At 41.5% G+C, this 14,755-nt stretch overlaps 1 protein-coding gene across 3 annotated transcripts in view; it reads right to left on the bottom strand.

Moving 5' to 3' along the window:
* sema5a (sema domain, seven thrombospondin repeats (type 1 and type 1-like), transmembrane domain (TM) and short cytoplasmic domain, (semaphorin) 5A) overlaps positions 1–14,755 on the bottom strand; it is a 158,531-nt gene that overhangs the window by 81,970 nt on the left and 61,806 nt on the right. For all 3 annotated transcript variants that reach the window (XR_013627373.1, XM_078790583.1, XM_078790584.1), the window contains 2 exons: positions 7,890–7,989; positions 1,989–2,034 (listed from right to left, as the gene is read on the bottom strand). Coding sequence is in view for 2 of the 3 variants with exons in the window: in XM_078790583.1 (XP_078646709.1) it covers positions 1,989–2,034; positions 7,890–7,989 (146 nt within the window). In the remaining variant the exon portion in view is untranslated. The remainder of the gene's footprint in view (positions 1–1,988; positions 2,035–7,889; positions 7,990–14,755) is intronic.

Here is a 14,755-nt window from a genome sequence, read left to right as displayed (position 1 = left end):
CGCCTAAATAATTTGATATTTTTTCTAGATTTTTTAAATTTAATTTTATTTATTTTTTTTTTTTTTAAATGTTCGACAAATTTTATATAATAGGGCAAAAGCAGACTAATAAACAAGCCAATAAGCAAGCTAATACTAGCCTACTACTACTACTTTTACTACTTTAATTTATGCAATGGAGGGCGGGGGCGGGGGGTGGATAAAAAATAGTACTGTACGATTTTTTACTACTAATTTTACTACTGGCAGCTAGTAATAATCAGAAGAAAAATAATGATAGTAATAATAATAGGCTAATTAATAATATCATAATGATTATTATATTATTATTGCAGTGTAGATTGTGTGTACTTGTAGAAATTTAATGGTGGCCTAAAACTATTGAGTATCTCTACTAAATCAGTCCAAAAGTGGGAATGTTATATCTCGGTTCTTTTGGATATTTTTTTGACATTTTTTTAAACCTTTTTTTGACATTTTTTTGACATTTTTTTTGACATTTTTTTACATTTTTTTTGACTACATTACATTACATTACTAATTTACATGACGTATTTAGGCACGCTCAGGTGTTACATATAATGACACGTATCACAGTACTTTGTGTAGACGTTCTCCATATTCCTATCACCTGATTCAAGCAGCCATGGTTGTCTGGGCATGCGAGTCTGTTCTTCAATGTCTCATCGAAATGTTACATACTCTAAACCAGTGGTCACCAACCTTTTAGAACCCAAGATCCCTGGTCTTGGCAGTTCGATATCGTTTTTTTTTGCCACAAGTCAATGACAAATGATCCACAAGCTGTGGAGTGCCCCAGGGCTGCATGACGGGCACGCCTTATTATGTTTACTATATTGGGGAATAGAAGTGTAAATGTGACTATAGGGGTGTTATATCACGTCCAGAGGGCTCTAATAATGTTAAAAATCATATTTAGAAGGTTGTCCTATGCCTCAACTACAAAAATATTCCTACTTATTACGGTCGGGTCTAGAACTAATTTACCAGAAATACATGATAATGAAAAAAAATCGGTCCAAAAGTGGGAATGTTATATCCCCGGTTCTTTTGGATATTTTTTGACATTTTTTTAAACTTTTTTTTTACATTTTTTTTGACATTTTTTTGACTACATTACATTACTAATTTACATGAAGTATTTAGACACGCTCAGGTGTTACATATAATGACACGTATCACAGTACTTTGTGTAGACGTTCTCCATATTCCTATCACCTGATTCAAGCAGCCATGGTTGTCTGGGCATGCGAGTCTGTTCTTCAATGTCTCATCGAACTGTTACATACTCTAAACCAGTGGTCACCAACCTTTTAGAACCCAAGATCCCTGGTCTTGGCAGTTCGATATCGTTTTTTTTTTTTGCCACAAGTCAATGACAAATGATCCACAAGCTGTGGAGTGCCCCAGGGCTGCATGACGGGCACCTTGCTTTTTTGTCATTTTGTCTAGGTTCGGTTTGTGTTCCGGTAAAACGAAGATACAGTCCAGCCGTCCTATCCCAATCGTATTTCCGTCACCGGACACAGCGGCTTAAGCCGGAACCCCTGAAGCTAACACGCTCCGCTCAGCAAAAGTGTTGTGAATGAAAATAGCAGCAGAATATGAAAGAAATTCCACGGCGTCACGAATACGCCACATTGGATTTGCACATGGAGGGGCATTACAAGCGATAAGACTTTATATAACAACTCTTTCCCTCCCTTGCGTGTCAACCCGCAGCACTGACAAGCGATCCAGCTGTCACTCCGGCAGATGGGAAGGCGCCGCCACGTGTGAAATGTAAAGCTATTTCAAAAAAAAACGCGACAGCTTTAAGTCACGGGGGCTGGCAGCTAACTCCATTTTGCATGCAAAGTGTTTGTTACGCTCGGAAATGCCGATTCCGCCGCGAATAAAAGTGCGCGGGCAGACGGAGGCCCCCTCCAAAAGAGAAGATCTGAGTGTGGAAGAAAGTTTGCACTCACCTGGATCAGTGTCAAATCCTCCAGATTGAGACGAAAGAGGTGATTTCTGAAAGGAACAGAGGGAAGCAAGCGAGGTGTGTTATTCCAGATAAATACATCTAAATCGGAGAATATTCCGAGGGGGGATTTTCATCCTGGAGGTAAACAGGAAGTTGAAACGTGAAAACTATTTCAAGGATGTCAACATGTTTAAAAGGAACTGCTTGGAAATTCATGAGTTCGGTGCGCGTTCCTTTAAAGATGAATCGGGAAATATGAAAAGAGCTAAATGTTTGGCGTGTTGACGATTTGTATTTAATACCGAAGCAGCCGACCAGAGAAAATCTCAGCTTTGACTGAAACTTTGCACCTCCTTTGCCTCCAGCGCTTCGACTTTAGCAAGCCGCCAAATGATTTCATTGACTCGCCTCTCTTCAAGAGCGATTGCGTTCCTGGAAATACGCCGGTAAAGAAATAATTTAGTATTGACCAACAATGTATCAGGCCGGCGATATTACCACAAGGACACCCGGGAGAACAGCCATCATTTTCTCCTGGTGACTTTTAAATTACCGACAGTCTATTTCACATTTTCTTGACATGAAGCAGGGAAATCAGGTCGTATTATATTTTTGTCTTTAAAAAAAAAAAAAAAAACAAGCAAGATCAATATTTCACTGTGCTGTGGAGGCTGGTTTTCATCTCTAACGGGTCAGACGAAAACCGGAATGTCTGAAAAACCATTTTCCCATAGGAAGTAATGCAAATGTCTGGCTGCGTAGTGGCTTATTTCACAGACGGATGGACGGAGGCAGAAACTGGAGGAAATTGGAGCTCACGGACGCCTTACTGGTAAGGTGTTCCAGGCATGCCCATAACTGTGATATACTAAAGGGATTATATCTGGGAACAACTTGATATCCTTGAATTGGAACGTGGCCGTAGACCCAGAAGACTGGATATTCGGAACAGATCCTGGACGCCTTACTGGTAAGGTGTCCAAGGCATGCCCATAACTGTGACATACTAAAAGGATTATGTCTGATATGCAACTTGATATCCTTGAATTGGAACGTGGCCGTAGACCTAGAAGACTGGATATTCGGAACCTGAACACATATAGGCATAAAAAAATGGATAGATGGGATCGTTTTCATGGAATTGATCCCACATGTCGACGCGCACATATTCATAGTTAGCGCTCTCACAGAGCTCTGCCAGGCTAACCGCAATGTCTGAAAAACCTAGCAGTTTGTTTTCCCATAGGAAGTAATGCAAATGTCTGGCTGCGTAGTGGCTTATTTCACAGACGGTGCTTCGTAGGAGGATGGACGGAGGCAGAAACTGGAGGAAATTGGAGCTCCCGGACGCCTTACTGGTAAGGTGTTCCAGGCATGCCCATAACTGTGATATACTAAAGGGATTATATCTGGGAACAACTTGATATCCTTGAATTGGAACATGGCCGCAGACCTAGAAGACTGGATATTCGGAACAGATCCTGGACGCCTTACTGGTACGGTGTTCCAGGCATGCCCATAACTGTGATATACTAAAGGTAATATATCTGGGAACAACTTGATATCCTTGAATTGGAACGTGGCCGTAGACCTAGAAGACTGGATATTCGGAACCTGAAAACATATAGGCATAAAAAATGGATAGATGGGATCGTTTTCATGGAATTGATCCCACATGTCGACGCGCACATATTCATAGTTAGCGCTCTCACAGAGCTCTGCCAGGCTAACCGCAATGTCTGAAAAACCTAGCAGTTTGTTTTCCCATAGGAAGTAATGCAAATGTCTGGCTGCGTAGTGGCTTATTTCACAGACGGTGCTTTGTAGGAGGATGGACGGAAGCAGAAACTGGAGGAAATTGGAGCTCACGGACGCCTTACTGGTAAGGTGTTCCAGGCATGCCCATAACTGTGATATACTAAAGGGATTATATCTGGGAACAACTTGATATCCTTGAATTGGAACATGGCCGTAGACCCAGAAGACTGGATATTCGGAACAGATCCTGGACGCCTTACTAGTACGGTGTTCCAGGCATGCCCATAACTGTGATATACTAAAGGTATTATATCTGGGAACAACTTGATATCCTTGAATTGAAACATGGCCGTAGACCTAGAAGACTGGATATTCGGAACCTGAACACATATAGGCATAAAAAATGAATAGATGGGATCGTTTTCATGGAATTGATCCCACATGTCGACGCGCACATATTCATAGTTAGCGCTCTCACAGAGCTCTGCCAGGCTAACCGCAATGACTGAAAAACCTAGCAGTTTGTTTTCCCATAGGAAGTAATGCAAATGTCTGGCTGCATAGTGGCTTATTTCACAGACGGTGCTTCGTAGGAGGATGGACGGAAGCAGAAACTGGAGGTAATTGGAGCTCCCGGACGCCTTACTGGTAAGGTGTTCCAGGCATGCCCATAACTGTGATATACTAAAGGGATTATATCTGGGAACAACTTGATATCCTTGAATTGGAACGTGGCCGTAGACCCAGAAGACTGGATATTCGGAACAGATCCTGGACGCCTTACTGGTACGGTGTTCCAGGCATGCCCATAACTGTGATATACTAAAGGTATTATATCTGGGAACAACTTGATATCCTTGAATTGGAACATGGCCGTAGACCTAGAAGACTGGATATTCGGAACCTGAACACATATAGGCATTAAAAAATGGATAGATGGGATCGTTTTCATGGAATTGATCCCACATGTCGACGCGCACATATTCATAGTTAGCGCTCTCACAGAGCTCTGCCAGGCTAACCGCAATGTCTGAAAAACCTAGCAGTTTGTTTTCCCATAGGAAGTAATGCAAATGTCTGTCTGCGTAGTGGCTTATTTCACAGACGGTGCTTCGTAGGAGGATGGACGGAAGCAGAAACTGGAGGAAATTGGAGCTCCCGGACGCCTTACTGGTAAGGTGTTCCAGGCATGCCCATAACTGTGATATACTAAAGGGATTATATCTGGGAACAACTTGATATCCTTGAATTGGAACATGGCCGTAGACCCAGAAGACTGGATATTCGGAACAGATCCTGGACGCCTTACTGGTACGGTGTTCCAGGCATGCCCATAACTGTGATATACTAAAGGTATTATATCTGGGAACAACTTGATATCCTTGAATTGGAACATGGCCGTAGACCTAGAAGACTGGATATTCGGAACCTGAACACATATAGGCATTAAAAAATGGATAGATGGGATCGTTTTCATGGAATTGATCCCACATGTCGACGCGCACATATTCATAGTTAGCGCTCTCACAGAGCTCTGCCAGGCTAACCGCAATGTCTGAAAAACCTAGCAGTTTGTTTTCCCATAGGAAGTAATGCAAATGTCTGTCTGCGTAGTGGCTTATTTCACAGACGGTGCTTCGTAGGAGGATGGACGGAAGCAGAAACTGGAGGAAATTGGAGCTCCCGGACGCCTTACTGGTAAGGTGTTCCAGGCATGCCCATAACTGTGATATACTAAAGGGATTATATCTGGGAACAACTTGATATCCTTGAATTGGAACATGGCCGCAGACCCAGAAGACTGGATATTCGGAACAGATCCTGGACGCCTTACTGGTACGGTGTTCCAGGCATGCCCATAACTGTGATATACTAAAGGTATTATATCTGGGAACAACTTGATATCCTTGAATTGGAACGTGGCCGTAGACCTAGAAGACTGGATATTCGGAACCTGAACACATATAGGCATTAAAAAATGGATAGATGGGATCGTTTTCATGGAATTGATCCCACATGTCGACGCGCACATATTCATAGTTAGCGCTCTCACAGAGCTCTGACAGGCTAACCGCAATGTCTGAAAAACCTAGCAGTTTGTTTTCCCATAGGAAGTAATGCAAATGTCTGGCTGCGTAGTGGCTTGTTTCACAGACGGTGCTTTGTAGGAGGATGGACGGAAGCAGAAACTGGAGGAAATTGGAGCTCACGGACGCCTTACTGGTAAGGTGTTCCAGGCATGCCCATAACTGTGATATACTAAAGGGATTATATCTGGGAACAACTTGATATCCTTGAATTGGAACATGGCCGTAGACCCAGAAGACTGGATATTCAGAACAGATCCTGGACGCCTTACTGGTACGGTGTTCCAGGCATGCCCATAACTGTGATATACTAAAGGGATTATATCTGGGAACAACTTGATATCCTTGAATTGGAACATGGCTGTAGACCCAGAAGACTGGATATTCGGAACAGATCCTGGACGCCTTACTGGTAAGGTGTCCAAGGCATGCCCATAACTGTGACATACTAGAAGGATTATGTCTGATATGCAACTTGATATCCTTGAATTGGAACGTGGTTGAAGACTAGAAGACTGGATATTCCAAACAGATCCTGGACGCCTTACTGGTAAGGTGTCCAAGGCATGCCCATAACTGTGACATACTAGAAGGATTATGTCTGATATGCAACTTGATATCCTTGAATTGGAACGTGGTTGAAGACTAGAAGACTGGATATTCCGAACAGATCTGGACGCCTTACTGGTAAGGTGTCCAAGGCATGCCCATAACTGTGACATACTAGAAGGATTATGTCTGATATGCAACTTGATATCCTTGAATTGGAACGTGGTTGAAGACTAGAAGACTGGATATTCCGAACAGATCTGGACGCCTTACTGGTAAGGTGTCCAAGGCATGCCCATAACAGTGACATACTAGAAGGATTATGTCTGATATGCAACTTGATATCCTTGAATTGGAACGTGGTTGAAGACTAGAAGACTGGATATTCCGAACAGATCCTGGACGCCTTACTGGTAAGGTGTCCAAGGCATGCCCATAACTGTGACATACTAGAAGGATTATGTCTGATATGCAACTTGATATCCTTGAATTGGAACGTGGCCGAAGACCTAGAAGACTGGATATTCGGAACCCAAACACATATAGGCATAAAAAAAAACAATGGATGGATGGATTGTTTTCATGGATTTGATTCCACAGGTCGACGTGCACATATTCATAGTTAGCGCTCTCACAGAGCTCTGTGGCTAACCGAAGGCTAACCGAAATGTCTGAAAAACCAAGCAGTTTGTTTTCCCATAGGAAGTAATGCAAATGTCTGGCTGCGTAGTGGCTTATTTCATAGATGGTGCTTCGTAGGAGGATGGACGGAAGCAGAAACTGGAGGAAACTCCCTGGTAAGGTGTTCCAGGCATGCCCATAACTGTGACATACTAAAGGGAACAACTCGATATCCTTGAATTGGACCTAGAAGACTGGATATTCGGAACCCGAACACAGATAAGCATAAAAAAAAAATCAATGATAGCTGGATCGTTTTCATGGAATTGATCCCACACGTCGACGCGCACATATTCATAGTTCGCGCTCTCACCGAGGTCTGCCAGGCTTCCTGAAGCGAGGCCATCAGCCATGTCTCTGTCTTTGACCGTATTGATATTTGCATCGATCCGTCTTCCCTTCCATTATCACCAGCATGTCTAACCCAGCTTGCAGCCATCCGCCGTCCGAGCTCATCACCTTTTCGCCGCTAAGACGCTTGACAGCCCTTCAAAGTCGGCAGTGAAGACTCAACTGAATCTATTTTTTTTTTGCTTAGTCTCCCCACTGTACAGTATATACAGTATATATATATATATATAAATATATATATACAGTACATATTTGAGGTAGTCTATCCTAATTTAAACAGTCACTTGTTAAAAATGACATCATCCCCTATGATATTACTTGCTATTATATCCACCGAGTATGTCGGCAAACTTTCAAAGACATCTGGAGAAGTTACCCTAACGCGGCGCACCAATGAAGCGCATTAAAATTCGACATGATTGATAAGAAAAGGGAAACACAGAAGAAAAAAGAAAATCTTTTTACTTTATATTTACCTGGCACCCACAATCAGTTCATTCTGGCCGGGGTCAAAGGTCAGCTGCGAGTAATCCACGGTGCCCTCTGCCTTGAACCGGAACATCCACGGCTCCATGCCTGCCAATGACACCACAAGTCTTTAGACGTTTAGACCCTGATTCTTAAAAAAATTATTTATAGTGCATATTTCTCCCTTCGTGTACACAGACGTTGCCTCGCAACTGCAAATAAGACCTGGAAATTTTTTTTTTTACATGTCATCCAACACACGGCAAATTGACCTTATCGTACCGTGTACTATTTTGGACCTGGAAAAGTACAACATATTTAATCACGTCCAATTACGCCGCAGCAAATTGCACCGACGCATCATTTACGGCAGGACCAAGTCGGATCATTTCTAGGAACGCTACAGTATTGTCATGCTGCTGCGTTTGGGAGACGGAATTATTTGGAAGTTTGCGACTGGATACTACAGTAGGATTATCCAGTGGAAATATTTGGAGTAATAAACATTATATATCTTACTTCGACTCCTCTTTGTGGCCAACTCAATTCAATGCCAGCCATTTTTCCAAAAACAACCCTTTCAGTACGCTTGACTGAAAAGACCTGGGACATACCAAAAGTTTCAGGAAAATATCAGCTCCCAACTAGAATACATTTCAGGCTTTTGTGACGGCTCAAATATCCAAACAATTATAACACATTTTTTTAGCATCAAAATAATTTCTTTACAAATATAACCGAGTGGTTAGTGCATAGGACTCACAGCTACGACACCCGAGTTCGATTCCACCCTCTGTGTGGAGTTTGCATGTTCTTGCGTTGGGTTTTCTCCGGGGACTCCGGCTTCCTCCCACATTCCAAAAACATGCTAGGTTAATTAGCGACTCCAAATTGTCCATAGGTATGAATGTGAGTGTGAATGGTTGTTTGTCTATATGTGCCCTGTGATTGGCTGGCCACCAGTCCAGGGTGGCCCAAAGACAGCTGGGATAGGCTCCAGCATGCCCGCGACCCTGGTGAGGATAAGCGGAAGAAAATGAATGAATGGATAGTAATCAGCAGTACAACATTGGTAAGTTTCAGGAAAATATCAGCTCCCAACTAGAATACATTTCAGGCTTTTGTGTCGGCTCAAATATCCAAACAACTATATCAAAATAAACACATTTTTTTAGCATCAAAATAATTTCTTTACAAATATAACCGAGTGGTTAGTGCACAGGACTCACAGCTACGACACCCGAGTTCGATTCCACCCTCTGTGTGGAGTTTGCATGTTCTTGCGTTGGGTTTTCTCCGGGGACTCCGGCTTCCTCCCACATTCCAAAAACATGCTAGGTTAATTAGCGACTCCAAATTGTCCATAGGTATGAATGTGAGTGTGAATGGTTGTTTGTCTATATGTGCCCTGTGATTGGCTGGCCACCAGTCCAGGGTGGCCCAAAGACAGCTGGGATAAGCTCCAGCATGCCCGCGACCCTGGTGAGGATAAGCCGAAGAAAATGAATGAATGGATAGTAATCAGCAGTACAACATTGGTAAGTTTCAGGAAAATATCAGCTCCCAACTAGAATACATTTCAGGCTTTTGTGTCGGCTCAAATATCCAAACAACTATATCAAAATAAACACATTTTTTTAGCATCAAAATAATTTCTTTACAAATATAACCGAGTGGTTAGTGCATAGGACTCACAGCTACGAGACCCGAGTTCGATTCCACCCTCTGTGTGGAGTTTGCATGTTCTTGCGTTGGGTTTTCTCCGGGGACTCCGGCTTCCTCCCACATTCCAAAAACATGCTAGGTTAATTAGCGACTCCAAATTGTCCATAGGTATGAATGTGAGTGTGAATGGTTGTTTGTCTATATGTGCCCTGTGATTGGCTGGCCCGCCTCTCGTCCAAAGACAGCTGGGATAGGCTCCAGCACCCCCTGCGACCCTTGTGAGGATAAGCGGTAGAAAATGAATGAATGAATAGTAATCAGCAGTACAACATTGGTAAGTTTCAGGAAAATATCAGCTCCCAACTACATTACATTTCAGGCTTTTGTGGCAACTCAAATATCCAAACAACTATACCAACATAAACACATTTTATTTTAGCATAAAAATTATTTTTTTTACAAATATAACACCATGAACTATTTATCATTTTCACATTGGGAACTGAACTGCGTGTGCAGCCACCCATGCGTGCATAACGCAGAACATATGTGAACATTTTCTTATGATACATAACCTTCTGCACGCTACACTCGACACAACACCACTGTATGTTGTGAAAATGTGTCTCCGGAATCGGTTGCGTGGTGAAAAGACGGACGTGCGAGCAGACAAGACGCTGACCTCCATGCCTGCTCTGATGGCGCCCGAACCATTAACCCTTGACCGGTCCAATGACGATGCTGAGCTTTGACGACAGCTCGTCTCCTGTTTGGTTATTTGACAGTTTTAACCTGGTCCAACTCTGTTTACATGAAGGCTGGCAATGATGCGTTTAATTCACCGTAAATTTTATTATCATGTTGGAAAAAGAACCTAAAGGCGAGCTTCATTGGAGTTTGGTTTTGTATCTGAAGCCCAGCCAATCTGCATTTCTACCAAATTCCCACGCTTAAAAATACCTGGAAAACACATCACCTGCTTCTTCAGACGCACCTGTCAACATCTCCAACGGAAGCACCCCCCCCCCCCCCCCCCCACTGACAGCACCAAACGCAAGCACAAGCAGACGTGTGTCCCGGTGACAAAAACTGGCGTTCTGAGCGATTTGCAACAAAGACAAATAGAGCGTGTGGGGAAGATTTCTTCCGAAGAACATCTCCATGTTGCGTGGAAAACCAAACAAGTTTTCCGACACGACCTCAAAGACCTCCATCAAGTTCATCACACAACATCTGCCACTTCATTTATCCCACTGAGACTTTTTTTTTAAAATTCTCTATCAACAAGAAAATCTATGGCGTACAAACGCCACCTCCTAAGGCGGACACCCCAACCGTAAAAAAACATTGAGATTGAATCCAAACATCAATAGACACGGGCAACGCACCGACGCACAGATAATGAAGCTAAATCCAACTAAAATGATCACAGCAGCTTCCAGGATGGAAAGTATGGTTTGTTTGCTGGGCCGTCGTTTTAGATCAACGTTAAAAAGAACTTTAGGAAGCCATTTAAGTAGAATGACTGTTGGAATATATCTATTCACTGACTGAGGATCGAACCAGCAACCATCAGGTTCGGAGGGGACGACGCGACCGCCTGAGCCATGTTGCCACACACATGAATTTTCGTTGCGAAAATATCGGTATCATAGAAAATATTCAATTATGGAACATTTTGGAGAATTATGGAGAATTTTTTCTTTTTTTCAGAAAATTCCTGCGGAATGAGAAGTATTTTTTGGACAAAATGTGTAGGATAGAACCATCAACTACTGGCTTGGAAGGCCACCAATATTACATAATATTACATAATATTCCAAATACACCAATATTCTACCGGAATCTAAAATAATTATTCACCAGTTGGCGACACTTTTTAAAAATGGAAATGTTGGAAAAATGGAAAAATGCAAACCAAAGAGTTGGATCTTGGATCGAACCAGCAACCGTAAAGTTGAGCCATGTCACTCTGTAATGTAAACAGAATGTTACATCATTTTCCACCAGTAGGGGGTATCAAATAAAATCATTTTAAATGGGAAAGTTAGCCGAGAAAATATGAAATTACACTAAATGTGGGAATTTTCGGAAAACTCCTGATAGTTGATGTTTGGAATGGACTGAAGCGGTTTAGAAATGGGGGAGTATTTTCTAGACAAAATGTGTAGCATCGAACCATCAAATACTGTCTTGGAAGGCCACCAATATTCCATAATATTCCACATATACCAATATTCCACCGGAATGTAAAATTATTATTCACCAGTTGGCGACACTTTTCACTGACTGAGAATCGAACCAGCAACCATCAGGTTAGGAGGGGATGACGCGACTGCCTGAGCCATGTTGCCACAAAATTGCCCATTCATTTTCAATGGGAGAAAATATTCAATTATGGAACATTTTGGAGAATTTTTCCTTTTTTTGTAGGATCGAACCATCAAATACTGGCTTGGAAGGCCACCAATATTCCATAATATTCCATACATATTCCACCGGAATGTAAAATTATTATTCACCAGTTGGCAACACTTTCTAAAAATGGAAATGTTGGAAAAATGGAAAAATGCAAACCAAAGAGTTGGATCTTGGATCGAACCAGCAACCGTAAGGTTGAGCCATGTCACTCTGTAATGTAAACAGAATGTTACATAATTTTTCACCAGTAGGGGGCATCAAATAAATTCATTTTCAATGGGAAAGTTAGCCGAGAAAATATGAAATTACACTAAATGTGGGAATTTTTGGAAAAGTACTGATAGTTGGATCGAACCATCAAACACTAGTTTGGAATAAAAAGATGAAAATGAGTTATTGTCATTTGCATCCAATGAGATTGGATTTTCCACGCTGACCGCGACCAAAACAAACCCCCGTAGCAAAACGTACGCTAAAAACACGCTACGCCTGTCACTCAAACACACAAAGCATGCTATTGTCATCTCGTCTGTGGGAAACAAACCCCAGAAGAAGAAGATATGTTGCTTTTCTTTGTCGTCTCCATTGATACATAAGTCTGGAGGGAACCTTGAGGGAACCTTGAGGGCACCTCCAGACTAGGTTTCTCCCAAGTCTGTCACGGTTTTGACACAAACAAGCCGGGTTCTTGGGTTCCAAAAGGTTGTGGAGCGCTGACCTGAAGGACGACAGGTTTGACGAAGCCAAGCATACCTCATAAATCTCCACCCCCCCTGCCCCCCGGCCCCCGCGGGAGTGTGTGAAGGAGTGAAGACATGCTATTTTACTGGAGTATGCTAAAAGGTTGTAATCGAACAGCCCCGAGGATTGATAGCCTTCTGTGATGGGGCCGAGCACCGTAAACATTCTAAAACCTGCGGGGAGGTTCTACAACCTCAACCCCCCCCCCATCTCACTTTGTTGGCTTTCCAGCAGGGATGCAAATTTGCGCTATTGTGATATTTATTTGCCTCGTGAAGGGTTGAAATAGCTCTTTTTCACGACCCCCCTGGGGGGGCTTTTATTATATCCCACACAGTGCCAAACAAATCAACCTTATCGTTAGCACAGTAGCACAGAAAACAAGGGGACACCCCCCCCACCACCACCACCACCCAGCTAATGAATATCATTCCTTAGCCTGGAACATGTGTTTAGCATAGCAAGATCATTGGCCATGTCGCAACATTGTTGGTGTTATTTTGGGCTACTATTTATCACTCCTATTTCCAAATATATAAGACTCATGCTTGTGTTTGTTGTTGGACAGGAAGTCCTGACATCGGATGGATGGATGGATGGATGGATGTTCATTTTTCCTGTCATTCATCATTTATATGAATTTCTAATTGTTTTATTCATGTAAAACTATTAAAAAACATATTTTTTGTTCATATTTTTGGCTTTCTGAAATGGATGAATTGTATTTACGTATATGATTTCTTGTGGGAAAACCTCTACACATGAACTAGCACCCCTATAGTTACCTTTACGCTCCCATTTCCAAATATATAAGATTCATGCTTGTGTTTGTTGTTGGACAGGAAGTGACATCGGATGGATGGATGTTCATTTTTCCTGTCATTCATCATTTATATGAATTTCTAATTTTTTGCTTCATGTAAAACTATTAAAAAACATATTTTTTGTTCATATTTTTGGCTTTCTGAAATGGATAAATTGTATTTATATGATTTCTTGTGGGAAAACATTCGCAACATTTTCAATATTAGAGCCCTCTACACATGAACTAGCACCCCTATAGTTACCTTTACGCTCCCATTTCCAAATATATAAGACTCATGCTTGTGTTTGTTGTTGGACAGGAAGTGACATCAGATGGATGGATGGATGTTCATTTTTCCTGTCATTCATCATTTATATGAATTTCTAATTGTTTTCTTCATGTAAAACTATTAAAAAACCATTTTTTTCATATTTTTGGCTTTCTGAAATGGATGAATTGTATTTATATGATTTCTTGTGGGAAAACATTCGCAACATTTTCAATATTAGAGCCCTCTACACATGAACTAGCACCCCTATAGTTACCTTTACGTTCCCATTTCCAAATATATAAGATTCATGCTTGTGTTTGTTGTTGGACAGGAAGTGACATCGGCTGGATGGATGTTCATTTTTCCTGTCATTCATCATTTATATGAATTTCTAATTGTTTGCTTCATGTAAAACTATTAAAAAACATATTTTGTTCATATTTTTGGCTTTCTGAAATATATTAATTGTATTTATATGATTTCTTGTGGGAAAACATTCGCAACATTTTCAATATTAGAGCCCTCTACACATGAAGTAGCACCCCTATAGTTACCTTTACGCTCCTATTTCCAAATATATAAGACTCATGCTTGTGTTTGTTGTTGGACAGGAAGTGACATCGGATGGATGGATGTTCATTTTTCCTGTCATTCATCATTTATATGAATTTCTAATTTTTTGCTTCATGTAAAACTATTAAAAAACATATTTTTTGTTCATATTTTTGGCTTTCTGAAATGGATGAATTGTATTTATATGATTTCTTGTGGGAAAACATTCGCAACATTTTCAATATTAGAGCCCTCTACACATGAACTAGCACCCCTATAGTTACCTTTATGCTCCCATTTCCAAATATATAAGACTCATGCTTGTGTTTGTTGTTGGACAGGAAGTGACATCAGATGGATGGATGGATGGATGGATGGATGGATGTTCATTTTTCCTGTCATTCATCATTTATATGAAT

The sequence above is a fragment of the Doryrhamphus excisus genome, linkage group LG5, assembly GCF_037039965.1.
Source record: "Doryrhamphus excisus strain RoL-2023G ecotype Guam linkage group LG5, RoL_Dexc_Guam_v1.1, whole genome shotgun sequence".
In the NCBI taxonomy this organism is placed as follows: domain Eukaryota; kingdom Metazoa; phylum Chordata; class Actinopteri; order Syngnathiformes; family Syngnathidae; genus Doryrhamphus; species Doryrhamphus excisus.
The sequence above is the reverse complement of the archived record's forward strand: the minus strand, read 5'-3'. Positions and strand labels throughout refer to the sequence as shown.